This window comes from Notamacropus eugenii, chromosome 3, assembly GCF_028372415.1.
Source record: "Notamacropus eugenii isolate mMacEug1 chromosome 3, mMacEug1.pri_v2, whole genome shotgun sequence".
Lineage (NCBI taxonomy): Eukaryota > Metazoa > Chordata > Mammalia > Diprotodontia > Macropodidae > Notamacropus > Notamacropus eugenii.
The window spans coordinates 327,913,511-327,934,088 of NC_092874.1; the positions used below are offsets into that span (position 1 = coordinate 327,913,511).

Here is a 20,578-nt window from a genome sequence, read left to right on the forward strand (position 1 = left end):
CTTCATCTTCAGCAATGGATGTCAGTATATAAGCTGAAAGTATTTTCATGGTATTCTTTTTTTTTTTGCAAAAGCTAATTATTAGCATTGCACTTAAGAATATCACATTATATAATGATTTTGTTGCCGTGGGCATTTGATAAAAACCTACTCAGTCAACTCCTTTGATTGCCTCTCCCAGGAACACCTATGAGTTTTTCCTCCATTTAGCTATAACATATGATATATGTGATATAGATGATGTTTGTAAATAGGCTCTGTAACATGCAAATGTAGATACAGTATTGCTCTGCCCTGGGAGGATGTTCCCCAAGCACATTTAGGGAGAGAAGGAGAGAAGAAGGGGATTTGGAAAGAAAGAAGTCAATATTAATTTGATGACATTTTTAAATGTCCAAACCACATGAAATAATATAAGTCCTGGTATACTGAATATAAATTCCTCTTTGTTACAGTCCTCTCCAGACAGGGTCAACTCCAAGAGCTCATACATACTTAGTTGGGTATGTGTATGGGTGGGAGGTAGAAAAAGGGCAACAGATGGCACCACCAGAAACAGTTGTATTACTTCAGACAATGTAAACATAAAGTTGTACTTGTATTTATTTAAAGTTATTGGCACAGGGTTCATTCCATGTAGACACAGATTATCTTGTTTACAGTAGTGTCTAGATGATGGACACAACTCTGTATAATATAAATCAAACTGTATAAGAGGCAAACACAAACACACACACAGCCCATAGCATAAACAACTTCCCTCAAGCAAACCAAATCCTTCTAGGATTCAAGCTGGTATTCATTTATTATGGAGCTTACAGTTGACTTGTTTTAACATTAAACACCTGCAAAAACAAAGGAATAAGAATTAACATCCAAATGTATTATAATGATACCCTTTTACTTCTTCAGTTTGATAAATAGAGTTTCTAGCATTGTACTTTTAAAGTATCTTCTTCTCAGCGAATTTTGCCAGTGTGTGATTCTGGAATGCCAATGTGATTAACTGCATGTTATTGCTACATTGGACAGGAGACAAAGTGGGTGGATAGAGAAGTTCAAGAAACAACATAAAGGCACAGTATTCATTATCTCATACAAATGGTTGAGCCCCATCAAAAGACCTGGACTCTAGAAGCTAAAAAACAAACAAACAAACATATTAGTAATGCATAGTTACTCAGAAGGCTCTTTGATGATACCCCTTACACTAGTACAGATTGCAAACCAGGGTATGCTGGTAAATGTTTAATGATCAGCTCTACTCCCACCAAAATATATGAATAATAAACTTTAATCTGTATTATTAACATCTTCTCCATCACTTTATTAAGTCTAGACCATCAACAAAATAATAAAGTCCTGATGTATAGATTTGCCAGTTTCTAAGGTGTAAATGCTCACACCAAAAATTATATTATTGGCTCTTATGAGCTGGTTTGGGCTGGTTCCAGCACCCCCTTGATCATTACTCATTCACACCTTCTCATTCTGTGTGTCCGCCTGTAAATGCTCCAGAAAGATGAAACCCAATGTGCTGAGGGACTGCAACAAAGTGTTTTCATATTAGGTTGGGGATCAACAGAGAATCAATGGCCATCCATTTGTTACCACTCGCTGTAACCACACAGTCTGCCTCTTTTATCAGTCATTCATCTCGTTGAAGATACTTTTTACACTGCTCTTTGTTGGTATTATGAATTCAGAGAGGCAGTGTAGACTAATGGATAGGGAGCAGAAGCTGGAGTCATGAAAACCTGGGTTCAGTTTCTGCTTCTGGCACGTGCTGGTCATGTGATTCTGGGCAAGCTGCTTAGCCTCCCAGTGTAGAGCAGATGCTGATCTGCATTGGTAGAGAGGGCTTTGTCATGAGGAGTTCCCCATTTCAATCATCAAAAAACATTTATTAAGTGTTTATTAATTTCCTAAGCCAAGTGCTATGATAGGTCCCAGGGACAGAAATACAAAATTTGAAACAATTCTTATTCTTAAAGAGTCTCCATTCCAACAGAGAAGACAATAAGTACATATACAAATATTCACAGCATAAATATGAGAATAAATACAAGGTAGTGTGGGAGAGGGAGATACTAGCAGTTGGAGGATTGAGAAAGACTTCATGTAGAAGGTGTTGCTTAAACTGCATCTGAGAAGAGAAAGTAGAGATAGAGTCAATTGGACTCCGAGAATGAGGCCAGAGCACACATTCCAATACAATATATAAGGGGATAAGACTATGAGAAAGTACATTGGAATTCAGTTATGAAGGGCATTGAATGCCAGATTGAGTTCAGACTGGAAATGGGGAAAATTTGAAAGTTGTTAAACATAATCAGAACTAGATATTGGGACTGTTGATTTGCAAGTGTGTATAAAATGGATTAGAGGTGAGGAAAGCAATTAATATGTTATTATAATAGTCACAGGGAGAGCTAATAAAGACCTATAATACTGTAGGTGTATACTAGTCATTTTGTATGTTTATTAGTATTGTGACAACAGCGATAGTAAAGAAAAGTTGAAGAGGAGAGATGCTCTGGAGATAAAGGCAACAGGGGGCAGAGCCAAAATGACAGAGTGAGAGCAACTATTCACCTAAGTTCTAGGAAAAATTCCTTCAGATACCTCTAGGGAGAGAATCTGAACAGATTTTGGCAGACTGTGGCAGATTTTCAGCCCAGGACAGACTAGAAGATTGATGGGAAAGATCTGTTGCATGGGGCTGGAGGAGCACACAGTGCATAGGATATACTAGCATGGTCCCACCATGGCAGGACTGAGTAGGAAACTCTGGGAATTCTGAGGCAGTGGCCACACTGTGGAATCTTGGCTATATCAGCCCAGGACAGGAGTCCAGTGGAACCAAGTGAGTGAGAGCCATGGAGCCCCAGGTAACTGCAGTAGCTGCTCCTGAGACTATCAGTCTGAAGATTAAATGTCTGTTAAGTCACCTACTTAAACTTATGGAAGCCAATATGGTGGAGTTATCAGTAAATGCTCTCCCCCTCCCCTTGTTGACCTCAAAAAACTCATAAAAGATTTCCCCAGGAAAAATCCTGGAACAGTGGGATCAATTGAAAGGGCAAACAGTCTCTTAGCCCATGAGGCTAGGAAAATTGCAAGGGGTTCCCTCTTGCTGTGGCTGAAGGGGACCAGTGCAGGACCAGGGCAGTCCCAGACAGCCCCACTTCAGCAAACTGGGAGGAGATCCTGAGCCCTGAGGGGGTGGAGCCTGCAACCTCCAACACCAGGACCCCAGGCATGCCTCAGCACCCCAGGGGAATTGAGAAGACACTAGTGCAGATGGGGTCACCAACCACTGAGCTTGCCTATGCTCTAATGCAGCACAGGAGACATCCTGTGGCCATACCACCCCTACCCCACACTTAACACAGTTAGCTCCAGGGTATTTCTGGGGAAACCCAGAAAGACTTCACCTGGCCTCTGTTTTTGAACACCTGACAGCTCAGCACCAGGTAAGCTGCAGCATTTTAGCTTTTAGCTGAAAGAACCAAAGGCCACAACTCACAAAGCCTCAAGTTCTAGGCACAAGAACTGTGGGATAGAGTCCTTTGTGCCCCAGAAGCAGAGATCTACTTTAAAAGTCAGGAAAAGGGTGATCATCATGAAAAAGAAGCAAATCAGAAAAGAAAAGACCATAGAATCTTCCTATGGGAACAAGGACCAAAACACAAATATCAAAGAGGTCAGCATTGAGACTGTATTCCCATCTGAGGAAGGGACTGTGAACTGGTTCCAAGCACAAAGAGCACTCTTGGAAGAGCTCAAGAAGGATTTTAAAAGCCAAATTAGAGAAATAGAAGAAAATCTGGCCAATGATTTTAAAAATATGAAAAAAGAATTCACTGAAGAGAACAGCTCCTTAAAAAGGAAAATTGGACAAATGGAAAAGAAAGCACAAAACCTAACTGGGAAAATTGGACAAATGGAAAAGGAAGTACAAAAACTAACTGGAGAAAATAAGTCCTTAAATGGAACAATTGGACAGATGGAAAAGGAGATGCAAAAGTTAACAAGAAAACAATTTGATAAAAAATTAGAATTGGATAAAAGCAACAGACTGGCAACTAGTAAGACATGTTAGAATAAGAAGAAGGAAGAGTAAAAAAAATGATGAGCAGAGTGGTGGAGCCATTCACACAGATGTGTTCTCCTGTAATTTTTCATTGTAATGATTGGGATAGGGTCTGGGTCAGCAATTTCGCTGACATGAGAGAGGAAATACCTTCTATCAAAGAAAGTCAGCATCTTCTTTGCCGATGTATAATCTTAGAGAGTGCCTTAGGGCACTGAGAGGTTAAATGTCCTATGTGAATCAGAGCTAATGTGAATCAGAGGCAAGACTTAAACCCAGGTCTTTAGACTCTGAGGGTCACTCCCTATGTATGATGCCTCACTGCTTCTCTTCTTTCTAATAATTTTCTTTAATAACACCTAAGAAGTTGGCATACTATTATCAGAGTGCAGAGACAAGTTTGAAGGGCCAAAGGAAATCCTTATAATCTTGACTTTCTCGGGGGTCTGTGACTAGGGAATCTGAAAAAGCAAGGGGAAATGGTAGAAGTGAAAAGCAAGGGGAAGGGAGGGGAGAGAGCTGTCAAATAAGTCTCCTCTTCTTGTTTGCAAAGGCACAATAGAATCGATAAATAATATATAAAAGAATGAGAGGCAATGTTGCATAGTGAATGAAATCTGGCCTCTAGGCCAGGAAGACTCAGATTCAATTCCTGCTTATACTGGCCATATGAACCTAGGAAAGCCCCACAGAGCTCTAGGCAACAATTTAGATTGTAAATTGTCAAGAAGATTTTGTTCTGCGTATAATAGAGTAAGTTCTTTTCTGGGACATCCCTAAGTAGAGACATCAAAGTGGTACAGTTGATAGAGTGCCAGGCCTGGAGTCAGGAAGACTCATCTTCCTGAGTTCAAATCTGTCCTCAGACACTTACTAGCTGTGTGACCCTGGGCTCAATTACACCCTATGTGATACTCACCCTGTTTGCCTCAGTTTCTTCACTTGTAAAATGAGCTAGAGAAGTAAATGGCAAAGCATTCCAGTATCTTTGCCAAGAAAATCCCAAATGGGGTCACAAAGTGTCAGACATGACTGAACAACAACAAATACAAGTCTAAGTAGATGAAATCACAGCTCTGGTTAGAAAAAATACTCACATAAGAGGATACAGGGGTTCTGTTTCAATCTACAGATAGGAATTTTTAGCCTGGAGTCTGTGAAGTTGTTTTTTAATAAAAATATAGTTTGATAACTATGTTTTGGTATAATTGTTTTGCCCTGTAACCCAATGTATATTATTTTACGTATTTAAAACTATTATTTAGAGAACTCACAAGACTGCCAAAGGAGTCCAAGGCATAAAAAAAGATTAAGAACTAACAACTATACAAAGGCAGAAATGAGGTAGTAATGCATATATCAGTCAATCAGTAATGGTTACTTACTGTGCACTCAGTACTGAGCATAAGGTATGGATCCAATTTCAAGAAATTTACCAATCTAGTTGAGAAGATAAGATTAATGTCTGCTAATAATAATGAATAAAATACTAATTACTTAAATGGGTCTGGATCTCAGCAATGTTGGTACATTCTCCAACAGGGCAAATCCTAACCCAATGATGTCTATTTCATATTGTACCACCCTTTCCCATGACCTTTTGCATGTGTTTCACAAGGGGTCCACCTAATGGGGAGGAGACCTTTCTCCAGGTCTCTTGACATTGTATTGGTACTATGGAAATACACTTGACCTATCTATCCATTGTTGTCCCTTGCTAAAGATACATGTCCAGCCCATCTTCTTTTCCAGTCATATATCTCTTTCATGTGTTGTATGCCAGTTTTTGCACACAGTTCATAATTGGCAGCATGCTATAGCCTATTTATATTCACCATGAATCTCTCCATTGTTCCTTCCATTTGGGGGACATCGTTGTTGTTTGTGTTTTATATCCCTCAAGGAAAGAATGTTGGTATTTTTTTTTAAAGATACTGCAATCTTCAAAAAAGCAACATTCTAGTTGAACTTCCTGCTTGCTGCTTTCCTGGTATTCAACTTCCCATCTCCTGCTTCCATGCCTTTTCAACGATTTCCCCTATTACTGTAAAATGAGAGTCAGCTACATGTACATATCCAATAAGCTTGGTTCGCTGAAATGACTTCTTCACTTAGAGTATATTAGGAAGTTTGCTTCTGAGATCAGCATCATGATCATGATCAAGGGAAGTACCTTGGAGATATTATGGTACATAGGTAGACATTTTGTAATTGGTTCCAGTTGGTTAGGCATGTGGTAGAGGGGAAACCTGGATTCAGACATAGCTTCTTTGTTTCATCTGTATCTGTGGGAGTTCAGAGATTCTTTTGCTTGTAGCAGAGATTAGGCTTCTAATCAACTCAGGTTTTACATTGCATTGGTCCTATCAAGTTTATGTCCAGATGCTACATGACTGCCAGGTGAGTCCTTTGGTCCTTAGCTTTTCTATTTATACTTTTCAATTCTAGGTGAAGGGAATAAAGTCTCCTACATTGGGAGTTTCAGTGGCTGGGAGAGGGAAACAGGAATTCAGGACTCCAGATCCAGGCTGTTTTGCAGTCAGTGCATCATTGAGATCCTGAGGTGCAAGGAACAATTTTTAGGACCCAAAGTCTATTTCTGGATTTGGAGTCAGGAAGACCTGACTCAGACACTTACTAGCTATGTGAGCTTGGGCAAGTTACTTAAAATCTATCTGCCTCAGTTTTCCCAACTATAAAATGAGGATAATAACAGTATCTACCTCAAAAGGTTATTGTGATGATTTAATGAGATATTTGCAAAGCACAATTCCTGGCGTGTAGTAGGTACTATATAAATGCTTATTCCCTTCTTATCTCCTAGAAAAATGTGAGCTTTTTGAGAATAGGATCTACTTTCTTTTTTGCCTTTGAATCCCCAGCACTGGAACAGAGTAATAGACATTGTACAGTAGACACTGGTCAAACTGAAGGGAACTTAAAGCTCTCTCAGAGTCAACAGGGATAGAAATGTAAATACAGCACACACATATTGTTCTGTCTACCTATGTACATGCACACATACATACATGTGTGTATATGAAGTATACATAAAGATGTATAAATACGTATTTACACACATATATGCAAGTACTGTATGTATGCGGATTGCCAGAGAGGGAGCTAATTAGGTTATCTGAATAAGGGAAAAAGGCAGAAAGCCAAAGAAAGTAAATAGTGTTTGACAAAAAGATTTAAATAGCTAACATCGCTCAGACTACATAGTGTTTGAAGGTTCATAAAGTGTTTAGATTGGAAAGTTAGGAGGTTTTAACTGACAAAAAGTATGGAGGAGTTGTCATCTTTATGATCCAAGTCTCAGCTAAAGTCCCATATTCTTCAATAGCCTTTCCCAGTTTTTAATCTCCCCACCTTCCCTCTGAGATTATCTGCAATTTATCTTTTATGTGTCTTGTTTGCACATACTTGTTTCCATATTGTCTCCTCTGTTAGACTGTGAGGAGCTAGGGACTTTCTTTGCCTTTCTTTGTACCCCCAGCACTTAGCATGTCAATCAGTAAACATTTATTAAGTGCCTACTACATACCAGGCATTTGTTAAGTGCTGGGGATACAAAGAAGGGTTAGAAAATAGTCGCTATTCTGAAAGGACTCAAAGTCTAATAGAAGAGAAAAAATGAAAACAAGTATGTATGAAAAAACTATATGCAGGATAAGTTGGAAATAATCAACAGAGGGAAGGCACTAGAATTAAGGAGGATTGGGCAGTTTCTGGAAGGCAGGATTGTAGCTGGGACTTGAAGGAAACCAGGGTATGGAAATGAGATGAAGAGTGCTGAGGTATGTGGGTGTGCCAGTGAAAATGCCTGGAGAAGTAATAAATGCTTGTTGATTGACTGACTGATTGATAATGATTTAATTTCTTATTTCTCCCAAAGGTATCTGTGCTTCCATAATGTCCAAAATTGTGACCTTAACAGACCTGTTGGGGAGCTTCCCTTAAAACCATAGGCACCTAATGCATGTGGTCAGTACCTGATCAGCTGCCCTAGCAGGCTTGCTCCAAATTTATACAAATTCAGAGTTTGTGCCTAATTTGCCAATTCATGTTTCAAATAAATTTATGAACAAGGGAATTTCCTGTGGTTCCTTAGACTCTTTCCATCACTTTTAGGGGTAGTACTGATAAGATATGAAGTTATGAAATCTCCATTTTAAGATGACCTCACTGCAGATAATGACTGGGAAATTTAGAGCTGCTCATGCAGAAGTGCTGGGAAAAACAAGGATGATCTTTTTCAGTCAGGTCCATCTGCAGTGAGATGAAGGTGTGATGAGGAAATTGATGAAACCAGCTGGGAAGACAAGTGGTCAGCTAGCAGTGACTTAAAAGCCTCCCATTTAAAGCTTTTGAAGATTGATTCTTTTTCTTTCAACCTGAGAGAACTGAGGCTTTATGGGGCCAGGTTTCTGTTTTGTTTCCCAGTGACCAAAGGGAGAGTAGGGTTGGCAACGCTGAAAGTGGAGAGTTTGGAACTGCACACACATAAATCTCTCCAGAGACAAGGGAGCCCTTCATCTGTGGGTTGATTTCCGTGAAAGAGTTTGTGTGATGACCACCATGAAGGCTTCTGCTTCTGCCTCCAAGGCCGTTGGGAGTCTGACAGGCCTCTCTGCTCTCTGCAGCCCTGTGGAGACATGCCTTGGGAAGCCACTCCATTCTCCTTCCCTATACCCCTGCCAAGAAACCAGGCTGAATTTCTCCATCTCTCTCTTTGTTTCCTTTCCACTAATCCTGCTGGTAAAACCTGCTCATTTCCTGTGTGGCACTGGCCTGAGATCATGCACTGTGCACCTGGATTTGAACCACTTGCCTAAAGCCAAAAATGATTTCCTAATCTACCTAAATGATCACTGTAGCTTTCAAAGGAAGAGAGGAGTGGGGGGAGGAATATCTATTTTTATTTTGCAGCGGATAAAAAGGAGGGAAGGGCTGTAGCTTCTTTGCAGTCTGGTTTCTTTTTTCTATAAGACTTGGTTTTCAGCCTCATAAGAGATGAAAAATGTGTATTACACATAGCACCCCATCCCCAGTTGAAATTTGGAATTATTTATGGTTTGATGCTATCCTCTCAGGTATAATATGTCAGATGCTAACTAGAAACTATGTCTGGGAATAAATCCTATTTTAATCACATTTTCTTTTGGTTTCTGTGAAAGGCTGATGACTAGTAGGTTTACACAAATGAATTAATATGATAATTGGGTGAATAAACAAATAAATTACTTTTATGGTACCAGGGTACTTTCACCCACTAAAGGTTTGATTTATCTGACTGTGGTCATGCCTGGACACATATGCTTCCAGAATGCCAGTCACTGAACTGTGGAGGCCCATGACTGAACGGGAGATTTGGTCCACATCTTCCAGACTACTTTCTGAAATGGACAAATAGAAATCTCAAGATAAGTAGAAAGCTTCACTGCTGACATTTTTAAATCAGCTGGGAGCCTACAGAATTCAAGATTTGACTTAAATTGTAGAGGCAAGGAAGGGGTTAGGGAGGAATGGACATTTTCACAGGTCATTACGTGCTGGGGAACATTTGCAGTAGGACAATGGCATTTTAGAGGTGAATAGCAAAGTCTTTTATCACTTCACTGTTCCACAGGCTGTTGCTTCACTGTGGGATCTTTCTGTCCAAGAGACACTGCTTTCAAGATCTGTGTCAGACCGCCTCTCCCCTCCCCCATCCCCAACTTCCAGTTTATAGAGAAAGCTTTGCTGGTTTTAAATTGTTTAAAGGTAAAAGTCATTTTCTATTTCTTTAGCTCTGATGCCTGTCTCTATGTTACTTTAGTGACAGAGAAAATGACTCTCCCTCCTCATTATCTGAATCAAAACAGCAGAACTACTTGAGTGTAAATTGCCAAACAGATACACCCAGGAGTTAGTGGGAGACAAAATTGCAGAATCAAACAGCAAGATAAACAAACAGGCATCAGTGAGCGGGCCACATTCACGGCTGCCAAAACTAATAGGAAAAGTACTCGGAAGAGAATGTCACTGACTGGCATATTTCATTAACCTATGCTGTTCAGGGGAATTATTACTGTGAAAAAGTCAGACTCATGTGGGGCAGTGTAGTGGGGCTGGAATAAGGCCTCCCCCATTTGGTAAGAAGAGGCCTTGCTACCTCCAGGAGCACTGGTCCAAATGTTATCTTTGGTATCATGAGGAGAAACTCCTTCTGCAGTTCACATGGAACCTTGAACTCAGGTCTTCGTGACTCCAATTTTGATTCTTGATCTGCCAAGTCAGTGATGATTGATAATGATGATTTTAAAACAAGGGGTCTAGTTGGAGATGTGTAGAGTATTTTGATTTGGGGTCCCCAAACTTTTCCTAATTAGAAGCTCCTTGTGGTCACCCTTTCTGGTACTGGCTTTGCCTTGATTCATTCTCCTTAGGTCACTGGTTGAGGTGGGGGACAATTTTCCTTGCTCGCCTTTGCCACTTCCAGGTTATTCTCCTACCTCCACCACTTGAGAACCTCTCCTCCTTTAAGATTCATGCTCTTCATAACTACCATCCAAGCAAAATCTCCGTAGTTGTTGTATACAGACACCCAAGTCTTTCCCCTTCCTTCCTCAATGTCTTTGGTACTTGGTCACAATGTTTCTCTCCTTAACTCCTAACCTTGTACTAGGGACTCTTAACATACATACTGACACCCCCTCAAACACCCTAACCACTCATTTCCTCAACTTACTCACTTTTCATGAGCTAATCCTTCAACTCATCTCAACCACACGCAAAGATAGCCATACCCTTGATCTTGTCATCATCTGCAAATGTACCTACCACCACGTTCAAGAATTCTGAAATCCCATTATTTATAATCTCTCTTTCTCTGCCTTCCTTACAAAACCCTACTCTGTCTACACCGTGACCTCTAGTCCCTTGACACCTCATTTCTCTCCCAGACCACCTTCCCTGTGCTAGTCACTTTCTCTTTTCCTCATCTTTACCTTGATGAATCAATTCAACTCCACATTTTGAACTTCACATTTCATAGTTTGAATTCAACTCCTCTCTTGAATCCCCAGTCCTCCTGTCATTTCACCAGTTTACACCCTGCCAAGCCTCAACCTTGGATCACTCCCACCGTTCACCACTTGCTCCTACATGAATTCCACTGAATAAAGTTCAGTTCCACTGAAAATCATTCAACCATTCTGACTGGATCCAATACAAATTTATATTACACAACCTCAATGGGGCCCTTACTGTGGCTAGGCAATTCTTCAATACCTGCCTTATCACCTCACTATTTGACTCTCCATGAGGGCTCTTCCAAACCTTTTCATCCCTCCTCAAATCTCCCATGACTTCTACCATGACCCTCTGAGCCAAGAACCTTGTCTCATATTTTACAGAAAAAACATGAGGTTATTAGCATGAGCTTCCCCTTCTCCTTTCATCTCCTATCACTTAGATGCCTTCTGCCACTATTTCTTCCCTCATTCCTGTCTCATATGATGAGGAGGCCTTATCCCTCTACCTGCTCAATTCCATTCCATCCTATTTCCTCCAACAGATTGCTCCTGTGGCCATCTTCACTCTATCATATATTTTCCATCTCTCCCTATCTACAGTTATCCCTTTCACATCAAAACTTTCCCCATTGCAGTTTCAATGTATCACAAATAGGCACAAGAAATTAAATGGGATTTTTTTTTAGTTTTGTGGAAACCATAGACAGCAGATGAAACAGAAAAAGCTTAGAAACACAGAAATACATAAAATATTCATATAGTATTGTATAAGAATAACATATTCAATCTTTTAATACCATAAACAATTCGGGCTTTTTCTCTGGGACAAAGGAAAATTTACATTAAAAAATCTATATAAATTTTCCAGGTTGAGGCACCACATAACTCTATTGGCTCCTTCCCTCCTGCTTGCAAACATTCCCATGCCTCCCCTATCCAGAAAAAAGTTAACAACCCTCACTTGGTCCTTCCATCCCCATGAACTACTGTTTCTATATCTCTTTCGTCCTTTATAGCTAAACTCCTTCAAAAGGACATCTACAATAGCAGCCTCTGCTTTCTCTCCTGTTACTCTGTTCTTAAACCTTTATGATGTAGCTTCCAACTTTATTGTTCTACCAAAACTACTCTCTCCAAAGTTACCAATGATCTTTTAGTTGCCAAATCCAATGGTCTTTTCTCAGTCCTCATTCTCCTTGACCATTCTGCAGCCTTTGACACTGTTGACCACTCTCTCCTCCTCAATACTCTCTCCTCTCCAGGTTTTTGGACACCAGTCTCTCCTGGTCTTCCTCCTACCTGACCTGTCCTCAGTGTCCTTTCTTGGATCCTGTTCCAGATCATTCGTTCTTTTCTTTTCCCTTAATACTACTTCACTTGGTGACCTCATCAAGTTCCATGAATTTAATCATCATTTCTATTCTGATGATTCTCAAATCTAACCAATCCTGCCCCAACTTCTCTACTGACCTTCAGTCTTGCATCTCCAATTGTTTTTCAGACATCTTGAACTGAAAGTCCATTAAACATGTCCAAAATAGGACTCATTATTACACCCCCCCCCAAAACCTTGCCCCCATTCTAGCCTTCCCTATTACTAGAGAGGACAAACATCATCTTTTGTTTCAAATAAAATCAGATCTTGTAAAAGCCTTTCCCAGCCCCTCTTAATACTCTCACCATAGCTCTATCGATGTTTTCTTATTTGGCCTGTACATAGCTTGTTTGTATATATTTGTTCTCATGTTGTCTCCCCCATTAGATTGTGAGTTCCTTGAGGGTAAAGACTGTCTTTTGCCTCTCTGTGTATCCTCAGCAGTAATCACAGTGCCTGGCAGATAGTAGGTGCTTAATCCATATTTATTGATTGATTATTCCTTTTGACTTTTCCTGAATCTTTTCCTCAAAGACTGGTGATCAGAGGCAATGGTGGCTGCTTAAGAGTCTTCTTGAGGAAGCAAAGAAGTCAGAGTGCCAAGAGGGATGGGGTGTTTGAGGCCACTCAATTCAACAAACATTTATTGGCTATTTATTGGTGCCCCAGTTTGATTTTTTTTTTCTGGATTAAGTTAAAGAGGCTGTTCTTTGCCTCAGTTTTTAACCTAACCTTAATCACTTGAAGGGGTGTTGTCTCAGTCAAACTGAGAACTGTTAAAGATCTTAGCTTTAAAAGGTCAAGGTCTTCCATCTCATTTGGGTCCATCTCCAGTCATCTTGTGTATCTGAGCACTGGACCCGGATGTCTCTTGACTAGAAAGTGAGGCTGGTGACTTTGAACAGCCCTCCTTCACTTAAATCCAATTCACTTGCATGTCACGGCATCACCTCCATGATGTCATGGTCCTTTTCAAGAACAAAGGACAAACAGCAACAAATGACAACAACCACAACTGGTTTCCCTGCTCCAGCCCACCTTCATTCTGCCACCAAAGTGAAATTCTTAAGTGGAGCCATCTTCTTGCTAAATAAATTCCATTTTCTCCCTATCAGCTTCAGATCAAATGCAACCTCTTCTCTTTGACTTTTAAAGTTCCTTACAACTTGGCTCTAACTTACATTCCTAGGCTTTTTATGCACTATTTCACTTGATACATGGTATGATCAAGAAGAATTGGGCTTGTTTCTCACATGGCAGACGTCATTTTCCATCTTTGTGCCTTTACCCAAGCTGTTTCCCAAGCCTAGAATAAGTTCCTTCCTCACTTCCCCACTTGTAAGAACTCCTAATTTCCTTCAGAACTCGGCTCAAAATGTGCTCTTATATAATGCTTTTTCTAACTCTTCTAGGGGCTAATGCCTCAACTCCTAAACTTGCCTCATCTTAATTTTATGTACATTTTGTACATATCTTATATAAGCTTATATATATATGTATATATATACATATATATATGTCTGCACACACACACACACACACACACACACACACACACACACACACACACACAGTCTCCCTTGATAGCATGCAATTTCTTTGAGGAAAGGGACTGTTGTATTTAGGTCGCTGAGTCACCAGAACCCAGAAAAATGCCTGGCACAAGTAGGCACTTAAATTCTTGTTCACTGATTATCTATTATAGTCAAGGTGCTGTGTTCTCTGCTTCATTTTCAGAAATGCCAATTATTGTGTTCTTCTCCATGCAAATTACAAAAAGGAAGGGAATGGAGTTAATTGCCTCCCTGTGCCTCAGTTTCCTCACATGTAAAATAGTGTTAATAATGGACTGACTCCCAAGATGGTGGTAAAGAAAACACTGTAAGTCTTAAAGAGACAGAGAACCCCATTATTCTGATTACAGAGGGGAAGGGAAAGAGTTGGTGGATAGAGGGATGAATTCTTGCATGAATAGATGGCTAATGAAGGAAGGAAAGACTAAACGAAAGTGGGGAGAGAATAAATGTTTCCAATATCACCCCAAAGCCTCCAACTTCTTCACTGATCCCTTGTTATGTTAGTGTTTCTATGCTAGAGAGACAGAGGCTGCTGCTCCCTGTAGTAACTGCCCCTGCCTTCCCTTGACATTCTATATTTCCTCTGTTTGAACTGGTGACCTCGATTAGGTAAGTTTCTTGAATGTAAGGTATGTATGATTCCCAGAGAAGTCAGAAAGTAGCATTAGCTAGCTCCTTACTAGTTCCCTATAATTTTTAAGGCAGAAAGGAATTCAGAGATTATCTTAACCATCCTATATCTGAACCATCTCTACAACCAAGAATTCCCTCTTCAATATCCCCAACAAGTGATCATCTAATGTCCAGTGCCCAGTAATTGAGAACTCCCTACCTTTAGGTAGCCTACTTCACTTTTGGATAGATCAAAAGTTTTTCCTTCTGTTAAGGTAAAAATCTACTTTTTGGTTACAACTTTTGACTATTCTCATCTCCTGAGGTCAAGCAGAAAAAAGAACTAGCTTTTCACACCACTGACTTTAAGATACTGGCTTCTGATGAAATAGAGTCAAGATAATGTGTGCCCAAGGTAGAGTCTCTGGTTCTGACTTTTAGTGTCAAAGGGATTCAGAGAAGAGTAACCTAGCTCCTTGACACCCCATACCAAAATATAAGCATGTGTATGGTGGACATCATCCACCAAAGTGAATTATCCTTGACTTACCTCTTACTCACCCTCTATACATAAATAGTTACCAAATCTTGTTGATTTGTCCTCTGTAACATCTCTCATGTCCACCCTTTCTTTTTATATATGAAACAAAGCTGGAAAGATAGGTTGGAGCTAGATTGTTCAGAACTCTAAATTCCATGCTGAGGATTTTACTTTTTTTCCCAAAAAGTAAAGGGGAGCCACTGAAGATTTTTGAGTGATGTAACCATTTATGTCCTTTACGAAAATTATTTTAGCAGCTCTATGGATGATCCATTGGAGAGGGGAGAGATTGAAAAATGGAGTCATGTTTAGAAGCTACTATTATAGCCCAGGCAAAAGGTGATAATGACCTGAAGTGGGTGGGGGAGGAGGAGGGGGTCTGTGTGATTCTCCTTCCTAACCAAGTGGGTACTTCTAACTATTCTCCAAACTCCTGTCTCCTTGATTTGACTCAAGTTATCCCCTGGACCTGAGATGCGTATCTTCCTTATCTCTATCTCTCAGAATCATTCCTTGAATCTTCCTTCAAGGGTCAGCTCAAATGCAGTCTCCTCCAGGTGGACTTTCTTGGTTAATATTTTTTCTCTTCTTAAATTACTTTGTTTTTACCTCTTTGCATATGCCATGCCATTCAGCAGGATGCAATCTCCTTAACAGCAGGGATTATCTTGCTTGTATCTTTGTAATCAAGAACCTGGGACATAGTAGGTACTTAATAAGTGCTTTTTGGAGCACTTGTCCATTGAATCTACAAGAAGATCCTTGATCTACGTAATTTGGAGATCAGTATAGCAAGGTCTGGAGTGAACTAATAGACCAGAATTGACCAACTGATGACCCTTAATTAAGACTTTTCTACTCCTATTTTAATTCCAGCATTATCCGAAATGAATTTGGTCCAATAGAAGACAAAATGGTAGCCCTGTTTCTTTCTTACCACATTAAGGAAGGCAGGAAAATTGAGGTATGGAGACAGAAAGTAAAAAATCACTAGCCATTTCCTTGAAGAGGACATTGGTCTCTTGTCTATGCTGTGAACGTAAGCTGTTAACACACAAAATCTGAGAGAAATAGGATGTCTATGCTAGTGTTCATAGGCTGGCTCTTTAAACTACCGTTGTAGAGCTGGTTGTCCTATAAGGAAGAAGGGAGAGAAATATCTTCCTGACAGAGTAGGACAGACAAATGTAAGGGTTTCATGTTCCTGTTTGGTCTTCACTGTGCCTTCACCTATTTTCTTGTATTACGTAGGTACCCCAGGGACATCATGGATTTTGGATGGTACTGTTTTGCTGTCCGAGTATTGGGCAAAGAGAGAAGCAAAGGATTTGAATGGGATGAATCTGTGTCACAATGTCAACAATAGTTGCATCCTTCTTTTCCTAGTATGCCCTTGTCAGAAATCCTGGCACTCCATCCCTCTCTGGATGATTAGCTTGAACTCAGAAGCACCCAGCATGCCACAGTAGGGACAGATCCAACTGTGGAACTCAGAGATGTGAACCAAAGCTCCTTCTATCTTCTCCCTAGAGTATCTAGGTCAGGACCCAGCTAACTAGCTGCACGTTTACATTGCTGCTGAGCTCAAATAAGCAACAGTTCTATTCTTCTCCCCAGGGAGATAGAAAAACAAAGAAACCTTATGGCTGTGTGTATTTATTTTTTATTTGAAAAACAGTTACATAAACACATATGCAAGTGAATTGCAGCCCTCAGGCTCCTGTCTCATTGCCAACCTTCTCCCTAGGGGTCTTAGTGTTTGGGAGTCCCAGCTTTAGGACCGTTGGAGAGCTACGTGATTGGCATATGAGGTTTACTTTACTGATGCTGGAAAATGATTTGCTCTTGAATTAGAGCCCTTTGCTCACTGAGCAATGGAGGGAGTTTGTTTTCAAATGAACAGCTGAAAGTGATCTCCCTCCTCAAATGTTCCTAGACCACTTTGTCTGGACATCTTTTTGGCCCCTCTCACATTCTATTTGGTATCATCCTTATTTGTGCACATGCCATATTCCTCCAGTATATCAGAAGCTCCTTGAGGGCAGAAACTAGACAGGTTTTGTTTTTTTTTTTAATCAGGCACTTTATAAACATTCATTGAATAAATGATCAAATGAACAATTATGAAAAGGAAAGGCAGAATCTTTGTTATTTTATATTACTCAAGAGTGATGATCAGACTTCTAGTTTCCCTTTGAGTGCTGAAATATATACTCTACATGTTGCTTTTCCAGTGGCTGATCCTTCCCTGCCCTCAACAGAATGAACAGAGATACCACTCCCTAGGTATGGCAGCTGATGGGTCTTGAGTCAGCAAGACCTGAGTTCAAATCCCACCTCAGATACTTACTAACTGTGTGACCCTTAGCAAGTCACTTAACCTCTCTCTGTCTCAGTTTCCTCAACTGTAAAATGGGAATAATAATAGCATTTATCTCCCATGGTCATTGTGAATATCAATAAATGCTTATGTCCCTCCCCTTTTTGTCAGAGATTTCAGTTTTCTACATCAAAAGTCCTGTGACAGTACTCTTGACTTCAGCTTTCCACTCCCTTAATTGCCCTGAGTATGAATGCTACACAGAGTCAGAGGATACCCAAGGTGAAGAGTGCAGACAAGTAGCACCCCTTATCTTGTACTCAATTCTTTGCTCCATCCATGGGCCCACTGGTATGGCTACTCTTCCTCCATAAGTGTAGATTGCACTCCATCTGGTCTAGGATTTCTTAGCCTGTGTGATTTTTGTCCTTCCCTAATACTTCCAGAAAGGTTCCTCACAATGTGCTAGGGAATTTTTTCTAGGGTTGTTTTCTGTTTGTTTTTGTTTTTAACACTCTGTGGTTGCCAGTACAGCAACTGATCTGATCATCCATCATTTCTCACTGTTGTTATATTTTTCACCTACTTCTTTTTCTGTTCTGATATCTCTGATGATAACCTTTATGCTGCTTCCCCTTTGCAAGTCATTGTTATGGGGGAGGGCTTCAGTTCTCTACTAATTTCCTCATGAAAAAATAAAATTATATATAAAACTTGAAATGAAATCAAGAGAATGTAAAAAGACAAACATAATCGAGCAACTGGAAGGTGCCAAATGATGATAAAATGCTTATATTCTAATGGGGGAGAAAGATAAGTGTCTACTTTCAGATCCCTGATGGTAATTTTGTTCTGTTTCAATGATATTAGAGGCAGCTAGGTGGTGAAGTAGATAGAGCACTGGGTGTAGAGTCACTTAATATGGGCAAGTCACTTAATCTGTCTCAGCTGTAAAATGAGGATAACAATTCTTTCCAGCATAGTTGCAAGGATCAAATGAAATATTTGTGAAGTATTTAGCATAATGCCTGGTACATAGTAGGTGCTTAATCCTTATTGCCTTTCTTCTTAAAAGTAGAAAACAAAAGGGAACAAAATATGGAGGGAGAAAGGAGGGGAACTCACTATTTCTCATCGATGAGTTGAGTGAAAAGGTCATAGGATCATAGATGTAGACCTTAGAAGGGATGTTAGAGGCCATTGATTCCAACCCTCTCATTTTACAAATGAGGCAAGAGGGTCAACAGAGAGGTTAAATAATCTGGACACATTTAGTAAATGCCTGAGGTAGAATTTGAATGCAGGTCTTCCTGAATCCATGACCAGGACTTTATCTATTATGCCATGCTGTCTTTCATCAATACACAGTCATGAAGTTGGAAATAGGGTAATAGGCATGATATGAAGCTCCCTTCTACCTGAACTGGACAAAGAAAGATTGAACACACACACACACACACACATGCACGCATGCATGCACACATATATACATACATACATACACACAGAATTTGGTATAGAAATACATTAAACACAACACAAAAATAGGCAGGAATAGGGATAGGGAGAGAAAGGTTTAAGAGAGATTGTAGTACCAGGGAGAGAATAATCATAAGTAAAATAAATTTCAAATTCATAGGGTGAAATGTAAGGGAGATCAAAAGGAAATAAAGAATGAGCAAGAACCATTTATTAGGATCTGGTTGAGGGGAAGAGAAGACAGGCTGTAGCAAGGAAAGAGATCCCTTCAATTACCAATCATTAGGATTTATTACATCTCTTTGATGGTCTTCTTTGAAAAGAGGAATATAGGTCAGGGGCTGTATTGCCAAGGTGATATTCACAGCACTGGTGGTGACTATGAATATGCCGGCATAGTTCTGCATCTCAAAGTAAAACAGACTCTCCACAGAGAAGGCAGAAAAAAAAACATTTATTCAGACATCAGAAAGCCAAATCCCCAAACCAGAAAGCCAAATCAATCATAGTAGCCAAGAAGTAAATACATATTAGCACTGTAGGGGACAAAGGTATTTCCCAGCCTTCTCCTCGTCCCTAGCTGGAGTCTTCCCACAAACAAACACTCAGGAGCCTAACTGTGCCTGCCTGTGTCCTTCACAGCTCTGACTAGCCTGACCAGCTTTCTCCCAGCTCTGCTCCACCCTTCCAGTTCCACCCATTCAGCAAGCTCCTCTCACCACATGTGACTTAGGCTTCCATGTGATTTAAGCAGGTCACATGGACCTACTGATGACTGGGAAAGATTTTCCCATTTAAATTACCGTTACAGGGGCAAAGAGATGGAAGTATAAGAGGAAATGGTGAAAGGGAAAACATAATTAACAATCATAACTATGAACACAAAAAGAATGAAATCACCTGTAAAACAGAAATGAGTGGCAGAATGGATAAGAAAGAAGAATCTAATAATATGTAATTAACCAGAAACACACTTGAAATATAAAGAGTAACACAGAGTTAAAATGAGGGGCTAGAGGTGAATTTATTGTTTTAGTCAAGCTCAGAAATATAAAAGTAGCAATTATGATTTCAGATAATGCAGCAATAGAAATAGACATGCTTAAAAGAGATAAACAGGGAATATACATTATGCTTAAAGGTACTATAAAAATGGAATAATAGCAATACTAAATACATATGCATTGAATGGTATAACTTAAAGGAAAAATTAATCAAATTGAAGAAAAAATTAGAAAGCAAAACTATAACAGTTGTGAACCCTTCTAGATCTAAACAAATCTAACAAAAAGATAAACAAAAAGGAAGTTAGAAATCTTGAACAGAATTTTAGAAATGTTATGTATAGTACATATCTGGAAATTAATGAAGGGGAATAAAAAGGAGTATATGCATTTCTTAGCTGTGTGTAGGACCTATATGACAACTGACCATGTACTAGGGAATAAAAACCTCATCAATAAATGTAGAGAAATGGAAATATTACATACATTTTAACCACAATGTAATGAAATCAATAAAGCTTCTTTGAAGAAAGTTTTCAAGCTTAGATGGATACT

At 39.7% G+C, this 20,578-nt stretch overlaps 1 protein-coding gene across 2 annotated transcripts in view; it reads right to left on the reverse strand.

Annotated features, from left to right (window-relative positions):
• Positions 1-585: 585 nt before the first annotated feature.
• The window catches only part of ERCC6L2 (ERCC excision repair 6 like 2), a 375,244-nt gene continuing 355,251 nt past the window's right edge, over positions 586-20,578 (reverse strand). For both annotated transcript variants that reach the window (XM_072596905.1, XM_072596904.1), the window contains one exon: positions 586-845. In XM_072596905.1, coding sequence (XP_072453006.1) covers positions 816-845 — 30 coding nt within the window. In that variant the 3' untranslated portion in view covers positions 586-815. The remainder of the gene's footprint in view (positions 846-20,578) is intronic.